The sequence below is a fragment of the Pongo abelii genome, chromosome 10, assembly GCF_028885655.2.
Source record: "Pongo abelii isolate AG06213 chromosome 10, NHGRI_mPonAbe1-v2.0_pri, whole genome shotgun sequence".
In the NCBI taxonomy this organism is placed as follows: Eukaryota; Metazoa; Chordata; class Mammalia; order Primates; family Hominidae; genus Pongo; species Pongo abelii.
Window position 1 is genome coordinate 67839447 of NC_071995.2, and position 16215 is coordinate 67855661.

A 16215-nucleotide genomic window follows, 5' to 3' on the forward strand; every position below is an offset into this window, starting at 1 on the left:
AAAATATATGTACCCCATAAATATGTACAACTATTCTGTATCCATAAAAATTAGAAATAAACTATATATATAAAAACTATATGGATATATATAAACAAACTATATATGGATATATATATATCCATATCCTTCCACACACATATCCATATCCACACACATATCCATATCCGCTGCTACCACTCTGTCTCATATATATATATATGTATATATATATATGAGAGAGAGAGTGTCAATAATTGGTAAGTGTAGGTGAAGAGTGTATGGATATTTTATGATACTATTTTTTTTTCCAAATAGAAAGTTGGGAAAAAAGAGAAAAGGAAGGGGCTGAAAGGATAATTTAATTTCCTAATTATATTTTCTTAGGCTATTTTTAAATGAATTATAGCTAAGCAGTGAAAACAAAACATTTATTTGGGTATGGTTTTATATTTAGGAGTGAATCCAGTTAGTAGTGACTCAACTGTAAGAATTATTAAATTGGTAGTGCAGTTTTTGTTGCTTGTTAGAGAGACTTCTCATACTTTATGGTTTATACTTTGGAAGCAAATAAGCTCTAGAGGAAATGGAACAGGTATGTATTAAGGAATTTAAGTTTTTGCTGTAAGTTTGGAAATACTTAACAAATTCTAACTTTTCATTATCACAAGCCTTTTAAAATTACCTGTGATTATAAGTATCTATAAAAGTAATTATATTGATTTATCCCTTTTTTCTAGGTTAAAAAAATAAGTATGTTTTATTGGTGGTAGCTAAGTGGATCTAGTTGATAAAGGTGGAGATATAAATATATTGGTGTAAAAGGACAAATAAGAGATAAGACTATGTATTTATTGCCCATTTGTGTAATTACGTGTGTCACTAAGGACAAAGGTCCTTAAAGACGAAAAGCAGAGTAGAAACAGTTCCCTATATTAAGATAGATGAATTTGCTACCTCTTCCTTCTTCATGAATTTTTTTTAAATGTATGGTTGTATATCCTTCCAGTTTTATAATCACATTTGAAAACTCTACCATCTTTCTGGGCACAATTTGATGGCCGAAGATATGCTTCACTCCAATAAAAAGAAAATGAAGATTTTTCAAGAGCATTCGTAGGCTTCAAATCAAAAGGACAGTACTTACTTCCTGAGGTCTGATAACCGTTGTTTTATGAGGAAATAGTACTAGGATCACAGTACCATGGATGTGGTAGGCGAAAATGAGGCCCTGCAGCAGTTCTTTGAAGGTAAGAGGCTGATTTCCAGCATGAATTTGCTGCTTCTGAGAAATGCTCACTATCCCTGTTTCACCTTTTCCGTATTCACTTAAACTCTGTTTTGAAAGAAATGCTATCATACTTAGGTAACTCTCCTAATATCGAAAGTAGGGGTTTATTTGCTACATTGGAAGCAAAAAATCAATGGTATGGATAGAAATTTTAAACAAAACAGGATTTTCATCTTATAGTTTGGTTGTTAGAATCAAGGAGTCAGCATATTTATGTTATTATTACTTGTCTCTGTCCTGTGCTAGATTTTATTTTTTCCCATGCCCTATGTTTAAAAAAACTACATAGCCATGCTCAAATTCCATGTGAAGGGAAACGTGACCATCATTTTTACACGGTAAGGTATTTTGCATGAGAGAGTATGAGAAGAAGTGAGGGAAGACCTGCTCATTTACAGAATCTAGGAATCAGTCAGCAGCACATTGAGAAAAGTGCTTTTGGTATTTCTTGTGCTTTGTAAAGTGCCTGACAAATAATATATATTTAAAAGTTGAATGGAATGGGCTGAATAGTAAAGAATGTTGAACACTAAAGAGTGATGGGGCGTACCAAAGAAATAGTGAGATTCTATGTCACTACTGGGAGGAATCAACACCATGGGGTAGTTTCTGTGGCTTGGATTTTTCCAGAAATGGCAAGAAGAAACATAAGACCAAGAGAATTATCACATTATCTCGTCCTACCATCCATCCCATTGAGTGTTCTGTCTCTGACAGTGGCCAAGTTGGTATTGTCTACCTGGGTCATGCTTGGCACATGGTAGGGGCACTAATGTTGCTAGACTGTTATTGCCTGATTTTATATCATATATGATTTTCATTTGAGCAGCAGGTAGCAAGCTTCAATCTACCATTGCATCTATTTTAGAGAAACCAGCAATTTATTGTATACATGCAAAAATCTACTATTTCCTTCTAGAGCTAGGGAAGACCTGAATATCGAATCTGTTCTACCTTCTGTTTTTTGAAAGAGCTTTTATTTCTATGGGATCCCTATACTGTCCTTGTTTATAGTATTTTGGGAGGTTTCTATGGATATAGTTTCTACAAGTCCCCTCTGCAGCTTGTTGCAATTATCTGATCATTATTATAAAAGTATTTGTCTTAGTCCAAACCAAACTCTGTGGCTCCATTTGAAGCCTTTTTCATGGGGAAAGTCCATTCTCTATTGAAAGAAAATAAAATGGTCAGTGTTTTTCTTACATTCTCTGTGAATAGTTGGAAAAGGTGGTAGACTTCACAAATTAAAATGAAGGCACTAGCTTAAGTGATTCCCATCCCCCTGAAAATCACACAGCTAATTGTCAATTTTTTCTTCTCTACTATTCAGCAAATATTGAGCACCTACTCTGAGTCAGGTTCAATAACCACTTTCTTTAAATGGTAGCTTGTAGGGCTTTGGATACCTTCTCTTACATTTTAATAATTTCCTTTCTCTTGACCCTTTTCAAATGAAGGCAGCTGAACTGAAGCTGATATTCTTGATCTGCAGTCCAGTGCTCTACCTCTGAGCTATACCCTCTCCTTGAATCTGATATTCTAATGAGAAGAGCCAGTTGTTTCATGTCACGCTCCTATTGATATGTTACTGTTTCTAATCAAATACCATCTCATATATAAAAAATTCAGGGTTTGAAAATCAAGAAAAAAATTTGACAATTTGTTACCCACCTGAAAGCTATTTTCTCCATTTCCTCAGGCTCTTCATTCTAAGAAACTAAGCCCTAAATAATGTATGTTTTCCTCATAAACATTTTTGTATTAAAAATTATCTTGAATTAAATGGCCTTGACTGTCAAAGCTCATGATGATCTTAGTTTTTTTTTTTTTTTAAACTTCCAAACGTGACTAAATCTTCATGGTGTCTCAGGAAAATGACAAGGGTGGTTGTTCTGGGTAGCTGATAATTCTGGTTCTAATTCAAATCCCCGTCTGCCACTGATGCAATAGGTAGGCTTGTGAGCTAAAGCAGAAGAGGCACCATCAGGCACTCTAGAGATCGCAGCATCCTCTGGAAACTCAGACACCATGTGAGATGTTTGGCTTTTTCAGCAAAACGGTACCACTTCAAGAAAAAGGTTCAGAAGATGGGTGCATTGTTTTATTTATAATAACTAAAAATTGGTTACAACCTAAATTTCTAATAGTGGTGGATTTATTAATTACGGTTCTAACATGTAATGGAATATTTTGTAACTATTAAAAATGATGACAAGGAAAAACGTTTATGATATTAAGGAAAAAAGTGAATTACAATGTGGAATATATAAACACAATTAGATATATATAGATAACTTTCTATAACAAAGTTTACTAAAACTGGGTTGAAAACAGTTAATATATTTCCATCCATGCACACACAAATACATAGAAAAAACCATATGAATATACTTTAAGCATTAATAGTAACTACCTCGGAGTGATAGGATTATGAAGATTTTTATTTTCTTTATCCTTTGTTATCTAAGTGCTTTATAATTTGAATATATAATGTTATAATCAGGGAAGAGTTTATCTTAAAGGAGAATAGGTTTAATTCAGCAAAACGCTTCTGTTTAAGATCCATGTGTCAAGAAAAATTGTAAAAGATTTTGACATGGATTAAAAGGATTACTGGGTGTCTTCCATAGAAAACTATGCCTAAATCACATCATTCTGGGCTATGGGATTCTGTGGTGTTTGCGCCTTTCAGTGTGGTAGAGCTATGTTAAAACTCTGTAAATTGCAGATAACTGATATCGATGCAGATGATTTTTATATATAGATATGCAAATGAAATATGTTCTTAGGGGGATCAATATTTTCAGTAAAAGCCATTTTTGCGTTTATTTATAAATTCATTCTATACAGTGTATGTGTGTATCTGATGTTTGAATTCACCTCAAGTTTGAACCAGATTAATAACATCTGTTGAGCATTTACCATGTGCCAAGCGCCGTGCTATTTACTTTACATCATATCGTTTTATTCTTACAACAACCTTCTGGATAAAAAGGAATTAAAAAATGAAGTACAGTAAATCCCATTCCTCACTTTACTTCATTATCTTTGATAGCTATAATCTTAGACTCTTAATTTGTACTATCTTGATATCAGAGGACTCATTATTTGTTTCCAAGCTCTTAAAAATAGTTTATTAAAATTGATTTGAAAACAGTATTGTTGATTATATTTAATCTCTAAAGAACAAAATCTTGAGAAGCTATTTATTTATCTTCTTCATCCTGAAGTAGGTGCTCAAATGCTTTGTTGGCTTAGCATTGAAAGCAAAGAGGAGATTCCGGCCCAGATTGAGCAGAGTGGGGAAAAGTATGCTGTGGGAAAAACTACATACTAAGATCACAAGTAAAAGCTCAAGAAGGAAACTGGCAGAAACTCTGGCTCACTTGTTGAGGTTTGTGGGAGTAGCTGCTAGAACCTGGACAGTAACCACCAGGCAGCTCTTGAGATCTACGAGGAAGAATAGTCTGTTCAGGAAGCTGCCATCAAAAAAGCTTTGAACATTTTCTGCTCCTGTCTCGCTGCTTAAGATTTAAATTCTCCAGGTAGCTATTATCAAAAGAGGGCAGTGGGGATGCAGGGAAGGCAGAAACATCTGCTGTCCATAAGCTGTATAGGAATACCATGGAAGTGCCCCATGTTCAGGAAAATGGGGGAAATGCTGAAGGCTTTGGAGCAGACAAGCAGTGACTGAGTGCTTAATTCAGATGGGATTAATCTAGAAGGGCTTCAGGGAGGTTAAGCAGAATTGCTGTGTAGAGGAGAGCCGTTGCTTGGAAAAAGTGCCTATATGATATTGGCATATAGTAGGCACTTACTGATATTTATGTAGTGAATGAATGAAAGAACAGTGCAAAAGACTAGTCCATTCTAACCAGGGCTGGGGCACCCAGCAAGTTCAACTGTATGAAGAGGGAAAACTTGCCCAGTAGCAGAATGGTCTGGTGAATAGAACATAGATGTTGACAGAATGCCTCAGATTCTATTATTAGCAGAGATAAAATGATAAATGTCTTAAGTGGTTCCTGTATATTATTTCTCCAAAATGTGAAAACAACTTTGATTAGCTGGTTTCTGAATTTCTGACAGAAGAATCAGAAGCTCTGAAAGCCGAATGCAGTGTAGAGAACAGAAGCTGCCCAGTGCTGGCACTGGGCAAGTCTGTCTTATGGTTAGAGTATCTCTGGCCTCAGGCCAGTCTCTCAATTCTCTGTCTTTGGGGCCACCACTTTCCCACTCTCTTAGACAACCAGTTTCCTATGCCCTCTTCCTTCTGTCCTAATAAAACCTAAGCTTGCACAGAGGAGCAAATGGCAAATGATCTAACACCACCTTACACCTCAGTAGAGTCTTGTATTCAAAGTGCTTTCATAGAACATTGAAACTGTCTGGATCAAAAGCAGCAGAAAGATTACCTCCTCCAGGAACAGGTCTGGTTAATCTCTAATGGTGGAATTTTAGGTATTATGTTGTGCCCAGCATCTCTGAAATTATCCCACAGATATAGATAGATAGATAGATAGATAGATAGATAGATAGATAGATAGATAGATAGAGATAATATATAGAGAGATAATATATCTATATAGATGTATTATACCTTCTGTTTTTTTGAAAGAGTTTTTATTTCTATGGGATCCCTATACTGTCCTTGTTTATACTATTTTTGGAGGTTTCTATGGATATAGTTTCTATATATATTATAGATAATATATATAGAGATAATATATTTATATAGATATATAGAGATGTCTATATATATATATCTCTGTGGGATAATTTCAGAGATGCAGGAGTTCACTGTTCATCTGTGCAGGCAGCCTCTGATTCTGTGTGGAAACAGCAGGGACTTCCCAGGAGACTGGGAACAAGAACATGCCAAGGACAGGAAGAACCAGCCAGGTCATGCAAGGAATTTAGGATTATCTGAACATTTCTATGAAATTATCTGAACATTTCTAAGAAATACCTTTCTTCTTTCATTCTGGGATCTCCAAAACAAAGGTGATTTAATTAGAATTTGAAGTGTGCCATAAGGAGATTAGAGCTAACCTTTGTCACCTGCCCACGCTACCTTTGAGACCTGTCAGATTTATCACTATCTCTGGGGAGTCCTGGAACAAAATCACCCAAACAAACCCTTCTGAGTGGAGGACTCCCCACCTTCTTTGGTGTTATTGATATTGTCATCTTTCAACTTTGAAGTTAGAATCTGGTTTCTGGAAGACTCCACAATGTCTTGGAAGCTAAACATTCAATACATGGACAATTTTGGATAATATAGATAACCTAAAAGAAGAAGATAGTTATCACTAGTAATTTTACTATTTAGTGCTAACTGTGTTCAGTTTGGTGTGTATCTTGTGTGCTTTTTAAAACAAAAATGGGATTATATAATTTGTGCTTTTTAGTAAACATACAGTAAGCATCTCTTAATGTTAGTTATTCATCATCAGCAGGGGTCAGTCAATTATGGACCACAGGCCAAATCTGGCCTGCAGCCTGTTTTTGCAAATAAAGTTTTACTGTAACATACTCTTTACATATTGTCTGTGGCTGCTTTGATGCTGTGAGCAAAGAGGTGAATGGTTGCAATAGAGACCATGTGGCCTGCAAAACCTAAAATACTATCTGGCTCTTTACAAAAAAAGTTTTCCAACCCCTGATCTACAACCTAATTAATAATCATAATAACTGTTGTCAAGCACTTACTATGTGCTGAGTGCAGAATCGTCCTTAGGAACATGGGTTCTGAGTCATCCTGGCTGTGATTCCTAGCTCTGCCATTGACTACCTCTGGGACTGTGGATAGGTTCGTAAGGCTCTGCAGGCCTTAATTTCCTTGCTTGTAAAATGGGGATAACCCTCTTATCTCAAAATGTGGTTGTGAAGCACTATGCGTGGCACAGAGAGACAGTAATTTTTAGTTACTATTTTTCTCGTTGTTTCTTAATTATTATTTTCTCCATTTAGCATCAAGGCAGCCCTGGGGGATTTCTATCCTTGTGTGAGAAACATGAGGCTGACAGAGGTTAAGTAACTTGCTTGAGGGTTATCCAGATAGTAAGTGGCTGCAAGGTCATTTATTCCTTACCGTGTTTATTCAGTCAGTTGTCAAAGTCAAAATAAAAATGTAGAGATGAATCTCTAAATTTAATGTTTTATTTGGGAAGAAAGAATTGCAATTTGGAGCATACAGGCAGGCTAGGTTGTCTTTGGTAGGCTTGAAGAATAAAGAGGAGGCTGGAGGTTTTATGGAAAGGAGAAATGTTATGTCTTGTTCTTTGAGGAAATTAATTGACACTATTAAAGTTTAGGGAGCTGGCAAGTTTTGGTTGGTGAGTGACAGTGGTGGGTAAAACTAGTTTTAAGAGTTGTAGCAGGTTGTTTCAGCAACGATTAGATATAAAACTGGTCTAAGTTTATATAGCAAGCAGTTTCAGCATCCAGGCTTGTAGAGAATTACATTTTTTGAGCAATGTTATATGCCCTGAGTGCTTTTTCCCCCTGGCCTCATGACTCTGTTTTAGTTGGCTATGACAAGAATGACCTAATTTGTGTGATCAACTTTCACACAATCAAAAAATATTTGACTGTCTCTCATGAGCCTGCTGCTCTCCTAAGAGCCAGGGACTCTGTGATGAATTAGCAGAATCCTTGCCTTATAGTGGCTTCTTCTCTAGATGAAGGGAGAAGACAATAGGAGATAAATAAAACAATTATTTCAAAATGCCATTAATTATGAAGCAAATAAAACCGGATGGTGGTGCAGAGAGTCTGATGAAGAGAGAGTTACTTGAGCTAAGACAATCAGGAATGGTTTCTGAGGGGATGACATTCAAGCTGAGACCTGAAGAATGACCAGAAGCAAGTCATGCATCTGTCTGGGAGAAGAACATTTTAGGTAAAAAGAGCAACTGTGCAGTCACTGAGCTTGAAGTGGTTGGGAGAGGGGTAGGAAAGGAACAGTGAGGTGGAAGCGCTTGAAGTGTGAGTGACAATGGGGAGGGTGGTAGAAAATGACATTAGAGTTTGGATTTTTATTCTCAGTGTGGAGAGTTTTAAGCAGGAGAACAAGCAGGGGCAGATGGGTGGGACGTGGGGGTGAGGAAGACAGAGGAATCTCTTTAGGATGATGCCTAGGTGTTTGTGTCAATAATTCATGGATGGTAATACAATGTACTTAGATGTGGAAGACTGAAGAACAGGCGTGTGTGTGTGTGTGTAATTAAGAATTCATTTGGGACATTTTACATTTGAGATCTCTTTTAGACAACCAAGTGGAAGCGATGAGGAGGCAGTTGGATTATTGAATTTGAAACCCAAGGAAGAATTAGAGCTGCTGATGTCAATTTGGGAGTCATCAGCTTAGAGTCATCAGTTTAAAGCCCCTGAGACTACGTGAGATCACCAAGAAGAGTACAGATAGAGAAAAGGGTCCCAGATCACTCGGATTTTGGGATCCAAGTGAAAGTAACTAGTAAAGGAATGTTTAGTGAGGTAGGAGGGAAACCAGCAGAGTGTGGTTGTTAAACTAGGAAAGAGTTTCAAGAAGAATATGGTCAAACGTTTCAAATGTTTCTGAAATACAAGACAATTGCCTATAGAATCTGGGGAAAAGAAGGTTGTATGTGACCTCGAAAAAAGGATTCCGTGCAGTGGGGAAGGATGTCCAGTCAGTGGGTTGAAGACAGCAGCCTGTGATCAGTAAGAAAACCACTGTCATTTAATGAAGGAAAACCACTGCCATTTAATGAATGTTTTACTTTATGTTAGATATTGTACTAAGACGTTGGCTATATTAATTCTTAATTTGCACAACACAATGAATGATAATGTTGTCAGTATTTTAGAGATGAGGAAACAGATTCAGAGAAGTTATGCACTTTGCCCAAGGTAACACAGCTATTATGTATGTGAAGTGCTTACATTTGGACAGAAGTCTGTCTGGCTCTGAAGGCTTGTGTCCCTATCCACTGTGCACATTGTCTTCTAATCAGGTCACAGAGAACATCTATAGAGATAGTTGTAGAACTCATGTCTCCTGTTAAGATAAGCAGAAGATAAGCAGAGCTTGCTTTCTTTTCTTTTTTTTTTTCTTCTGTACAATTTGCATGTAAAATTATTCCTGACTGCTAGCAGTTGGCACTTTACTGCCATCTGCCATTATTCCTTAGAAAATCCCAGCTCTAGCACAATAAGATGAGGTGTTAGTGGCAAAAAGGTAATGGCTTATGTTCATTGAGCAGGCAGCTCCAGAAACTCATAATGTAAGTCCACTAATAAGAGTACAAAGATATCAGAACACCATCACTGTTCTTCAGTACTGCTCTGTGCATAACAAAAATATACAGAGGAAAGTTAGGCAGCAGGCTATGCTCAGAAGTGCAGTATAAATATTAACTCTTAATCTTGTAATTTTGGATAACCTGACTCAGGACAAAAAGTCCAGCAAGATGGGACCCCAGTGGTTGACATCCTGGTATTAACAATATAAGAAACAAATGTCATATATGGCAATAAGAAGTAATGTGTTCTGAAGACAGCATCATGTGACTTGATGCTGAGAATTAGTGTCATTCTCGTAGGGTTAAAGCTACCAATAGCTCAACTATTAAGAGCTGAGAAATATGCTTCTTAGGAATCTTCTGTGGTATGCAGGCTAATGGCGTATGCCTTGTTTCAGGCACACTTGGCTTTGAATCCTGGTTTCTTTGCATCTTAGTTGTACGACCTTTTAAAGTTTCCATGTTCTGCATCTGTCAAATGGGGATAATAACACCTACCCTCTTACGGTTGTGAAGATTAATGATAAAATGTTAAAATGATAGAATAAATGGTAGTGGTTTTTATTATAGTATTTGCAAGTGTGAAGGAACCAAATTGCTTGTTTTATTTATTGTGAAACAAGAACAAGTACAGCTACATACACAGATCCATACATTTCTTTTTCAAAGAAACACTCCTGTCTCCAGGGAGTTATTACAAGTTTTACATGTTCACATTAATTCCAGAGAATTTATAATCATAAAATCCATTTATAGCCCTTAGTTGCCAAGCAACAAAGGACAAAGTACTGAGTATTTCCTTTTATTGCAAAAGGTTCAGCTTTTCCATGTTGGTCTTGAAATCAACATTTTTCAGAAAACACAGAACAGTGAAACTTAATATATTTCCAAGGTTTAGTTGGCATTCTTTGTTTGGGATTAGGCTCAAAGCTGAAAGAAATATATTGTTATTATTGTCCAGTTCTTAGATCATCTGAAGCATTTTGTTCTAATTTTATAGTAAATCTGTAAGAAGTTCTGAAGTTGAGAGACTGCAAATTCATTTTAAGGAGATAACTTTTTTCAGTTTACCTATGTTCTGTGATGCTCTCACTTTAAAAGAACTGGTTCTTTTATCTATCAACTGTCTTTCAGGAAAGGCTGGGGTGGTATAAAATTCATACAGAAAAATGCTATCTGCTGACTTCGTTAATCACTGACCTCAAGTAGGTCATTCAGCCATGCCTTGGCAGGGTTTGGGGAAGCTGGCTCAGATCTGAACTAAATTCTCTACTTCCCTAAAAGGGATAGAAGTTTTTAACTACTTCTGCTGTTTTTGTTCATGAAAAACCAGAAGTAAAGGTTTGAAAGTCCATATAATCCAGAAGGATGTATTACTATTTAACATCCCATAAAGAACTCCAGTACAACTCATATATTTAACCGCTCATAAAAGCATGCATGGGAAACAGTTTTTTAATTTGCATAGCTATTTTTTTTATTCATCTGTACTAAAACAGTGCAAAAGCAGATTAGACATCTTTGGAATTTTACTGCCCTTGTTCCTATCTGTGTTCTCTATATGTAGTGGATTCCATAGATGGAAAGAGTGAAGACAATGATCCTCTTTTTTCTTCCATTGTTGGATTAGGGAAGCTTGTTGCTTTGAAACAAATCTATTGATAAGTCTCATGAAAGTTCCTGAAATGGAAAAGGTTCCCTTGTCCCCCTCACAGGGCATGTGACAGGGGCAGTGGCTCACTTCTTCAGTGCCCTGCTGCTCAAATCTCTAGGGGAGCATACAGACGGGCAGGCTGTGGGGCTCCAACACCACAGCAGTGTCTACAGGTGAATGCTTACAGCTCCTAAAGCCCCAGTGGATGTGTGTTACAGTGTGCTTTTTTAGTTTTGCCGTCTATAGGCTTGTGTTAACCAGCTCAGCTAGACCCTCTACCTTGTCACAAGGAAAGAGGGCTTTCTTTATCCCGGGTTCTTGCCTTGGTATACCAGAAGAATCGGATCACACGTGGGCTTGGAGAATGAATGCAAGGTTTTATTGACTGGAAGTAGCTCGCAGCAGATGGGGGAACCAGAAGGGAGATGGTTTTCCCACTCAGTGGCCCGGATTGCCCTGGCCAAATTCCGTGTGCGTCTGCCGGTCAGTGGCTAGCCGGCATGCCAGTGTGGGTCCATTCCTCTTGACGTCCAGCCGCCTGTGTGTTCCTCCACCAATGTGCTCCTCTTGCCTCCCAGCTGCTTCTGTCTCTGCCTTGCTAGGGTCTTGGGTTTTTATAGGCACAGGATGGGGGACGTGGCAGGCCAGGGTGGTCTTGGGAAATGCAGCAGAAATGCCTGTCCTCACCTAGGTCCATGGAGGTGGAGCCCTAACTAGGGAACACGCCCTCCTCTACCCAGCACTCCCGCATCAGTCCTATGTGCAGGAAGAGGCAGAAATAACACAAATGATTATAATTCCACAAGATAACAGCTAGTCAAAGCTCTTCTGCTAAGAGTAAATATTCCTTGGAACGATTTTTCTGTGTGAATATAAGAGTAAGATCTAGCTGTTAGCATGAGCAGGCTAATTCCAGTCAATCAGAAGAGGGACACTTTAAAATCTATTATCCAACCATCTCAAGTGTTGTTCCTTAAGAAGCATTTGAAGAACTGCCATTAGCTCCTTTTATCTGTATAAGGATAAGACAAACAAAAATTTGCTTCCTTCCCCTGAGAGAGGCAGGTTTCTGTGTGAGAATCTGAAATAACCTTTACTGGTGATGAGGAAGTCAGGTTTGTGAAACAATGCTCAGAACCTGTCCTCCCCTTTGCTGGCTTTTTGTGAAAATGTTAGAAAAAACAAAAATCTATAGACGGCCACCAATATTAACGTGTTTATTTTGCCAGTTCTTTCTTAACTCAACTTCAAAGTTTATTTCTCACTCCGCCATTTGTGTTATGCTTGCTTATAGAGTTTGACATTTTACAAACTCTTGCATTTCCATCAACTTGTTGGTCCTTCACACATTAAAAAAAAAAAAAAATTGAGCCTTAACAAATTGACAGATGTGCCTAAAATCGGATTGGTAAATTTCAGGCAAGACCCTGTGTTTTCATTCCAAGTCCAACACTCTTTTCATCTGCACACCACTCCGCCTACCCAGAGGGAAGAGCACAGAGAGACATGTATTGGCCCATTAGCTTCCGTATTCTAGAACGAGATGCCAATAAATATAGTCGGTATTTGGGAAAATTGCCTCCCTTCTATCCTCCTCTCACTCACTTACCCCTAGCCATTGTATAATTGCTCACAAACTGGCCACTGGCTACCCAACTCCCTCTTCAGGACAGAGTCAAAGTTTCCATCTTTTCGGACTTTGCCTAACCCCCTGCTTGGATGTAACTCATCTGTTATGAGTTCAACAATCGGTTTATTGTTCTGAGCCCTGTCTCCGGGGAAGTGGAGGCAGGGAGCAGGGGAGGAATTGGAAAGGGATGCACATTTACTGTGTGCCATGCACCAGTAGTAGATTCATATACGTTATCACATTTCGTCTGCAAGCAACTCTGTAAGGTGGTAAAACCCATCTCCTTCATCCAGATGAGGAAGTAGGCCCAGAGAAGTTAAGCAAAAGTAGAATTTAACCCAGGCCTGCCTGACTTGCAGTTTTCTAAGTCTCATGCTCTTCTTACCTCTGGGTCACATGGAGCTTTCTCCTTCTGGAGCACACTTCCCTGCCTTGTTTACTTGGTTAACTTGGTTCACTCAAGGTTCTGGCTTTGGCGTCATTCCCTCAGGGGCTCCCAGTGTGTTTCCACAGTACTTTGCGCTTCACCTTTCAAAGTATGTAATGAATGCCTTTTTTCCATGTCTGTCTCCTATGGACACCTGGAAGGAGGGAACTATGCCTTCTTCATTCCTGTAGCCTCTACACCTAGGGACTGGTACATAGCAGTCACTCAAATGTATGTGTTGAGTCAATAAATAAAAAACTCAAATCCCTTTTCCAGGATTCCAAGTCTTCTGGATTTCCTTCTTTATCCTGCAACTGGCTGAAGACTAGGCCCTCAGACAGTGCTCTATTTGACTGTCCTTTCCCTTTCTGCCTGACTCAGGAGGACAGAAAGGCGTTGCTGGGGAAGGACAGGCACTCCTGAAAGCCATAGTGAGCAGTTTTCTTGTCACATCTTGCTGAACTTGTGCCATGCAGTGTCAGCCCAGGGGACATTGATTTAATATTTAACACTGTACATTCCAGGTGAGCCAGCTCACCTGCAGAGCCTGTGGGTGGTGTCTCCTTTTTAGCTGTCCTTCCTTTAGAAAGACTTTTTCCCTTCCTCCCCTGCCTCCTCTTCTTCTCCCCTCTGTTTTTCTTCTTCATCTTCCTCCTCCTTTTTTGGCCTTGGGCAAATTAGACTCTCTAATAGGCCAAAACAGAATAATAATTCTTCCAAACCTTGGTTATAAAATCAATGAGATTATTCATTTCTATGAGACATGTTCCTGTCATTTAAAAGAAATTGTCAGCTTCTCTTTCCCAAATTTATCTTCTATGGCTAAAGTTAATATTGCTTAACATGTAGTCAATTGTGTTTTATTTCTTTTTGGTTGTTTTATTTATTCTTCTGCATATTAACATTAATGTGTGTTGTGGAAGAAAAAATGGAAGTAACATAAAAGTTTAATCCTCACATTGTAGGACTGGGAAAAGGCTTAGCTGTAAAGTTTCTCAAACTGCTGGTAAAATTGATTCCCAGACTTCCAGAAAGGCCAGAGGATCATGCTTAATTTATATTTCAAATCACTAATTTAAAAGGAGAAGTGTGAACTTGATAATGTACTAGTAAGGACCCTAAAATACTTTTACCATGATAGAAGTTACATGATGCAATGAACTAGTCACTTTCCCTTCTTAGTTTGAATCCCATTAAAATTTTTAGATTATTCACTGAGAAGCTGTGCAAAGCCACAAGTGCAGCTCTCTAAAGACATCGAGCCAGCCAGCAGTCATTTATTCTTTACCCTGAGTGATTCCTAAGTTTGTGAAAAAGCAATGAAGGATGGATTCATGTGGCATTTTAGTAACTGTAATGCTAAAGGAACGTAGATCCATAACATTTTAAAGTTATATATGACTGACCCCATCAGCAGGCACACCCACCTTCTTTCCTGCAAACAGAAGCCAAATTTGTTCAGATAGAGGAGGAGAGTCCTTGAACCCAGAAAGAACAGGTTCTGACTCAGCTTTATCAGATGGATTGTAATTCATTTAAACTAGTTATCATCATCTCAATTTCCCCCTCTCTTTTCCCTTGGTCTTCATAATTCAGCACTGCAACTCTTCTTTGCAACCCCTTCTAATATTTCTAAATAAAGGCTAAATGCTAATATTTGCTGAAGTACTTAGCAATATTAATAATAATTTAACATGTCTTAAATTTGTATTAGACATGTCATTGTTTTTATTAACTTTTAGTGTTTTTCTTCAACTCTACATTCTTCTGCTATTTTTTACAATTCTGCAAAAAGCAAAGTTGTACAGGAACACGTACATTATGTTATAGTAGAAAACACCTGAGCCCCTGCAATGACACTTGTGTTATTGAACTTGAGCAATACTTAAGCTCACTAAGACAACTTCTCTGAAAAATAGGGATAATAATAGTACCTATCTCATAGAATAAAATTGTTTTGAGTATTAAATGAGAAAGTAAATGTAAAATTCTTAGCATAGTATTGGTACATAATAAGAGTTCACGAAACTTGCCAAGTATTATCAATCTTCTACATTGATTGTCTCTCAAATGGCTTAGCTCATGATTCTTTTGCTCCTTACTGAATCTCCTCTGGATTCCCTACTATTTGTTAGCATTCCTTTTAAAACCTGGATCCCACATCCTCAAGATCTGACCTATGCATAGAGGAACAGGAATTGCACTATCCTAGTTCTGTACTCAATACTTTTATTATTATAACTCTACATTAGCTTCCTTGTCTTTTCAAAACCTATGACAAAACTAAAAGACCCATGTCTTTGTCATCTATTCATTCATAAGCGAAATTTCCCCATAGTATATTTACATAATTAGAAAAACCAATGCAAACCTGTATGCTTAACCTACTAAATCTTATCCTGCCAAAGTCAGCTATGAATGCAATCAGTCAAGATTAGAGTCTGACGCTTTCTACTATATTGTACCTTGCCCACTTCCTTCACGTTGTCTGAATGTATGTCCAGTTTGCCTTCTCTATATTTTTCCAAATTACAAATAACATTATTGAGAAGGATGAGAGCAGGTAATTTTATGCTGAATTTTAGGATTTTCTTCAGGTTAGCTCTCTGGGAGACAGTTATTCTCCCAGGTACAAATTCATCCGATTCTAGCATAATTTCCTCTACATTTCTCCATCTTAGCTATAAATACAGCCATTTTTGACCTCTCCTCTCTACTCCCCAAGTTGTATCAAAAGCTCCTTCTAAATGTCTGCTTGGGTCTGACATCCCACTGCAGTGTTCCTGCCTGTTGACTTCCCTGTGCTCCCCTCTCCTGCCTTAGTGCTGCTCACTGTTGTATCCTTGGTGCCTAGAACACTGCTCTTCATTACATATGCAATAATTTTGAACGAATAAGTTCGTTTAGCATCTAGTTGAAATAAAGATATACATTTCCTTTGAGAGT

The 16215-nt window shown here is 37.8% G+C and overlaps 1 protein-coding gene across 1 annotated transcript in view; it reads left to right on the forward strand.

The window, feature by feature from the left end:
- Positions 1-285: 285 nt before the first annotated feature.
- MYRFL (myelin regulatory factor like) overlaps positions 286-16215 on the forward strand; it is a 122851-nt gene continuing 106921 nt past the window's right edge. The window contains exon 1 of the mRNA XM_009248027.3: positions 286-1229. Coding sequence (XP_009246302.3) covers positions 1184-1229 — 46 coding nt within the window. The 5' untranslated portion in view covers positions 286-1183. The remainder of the gene's footprint in view (positions 1230-16215) is intronic.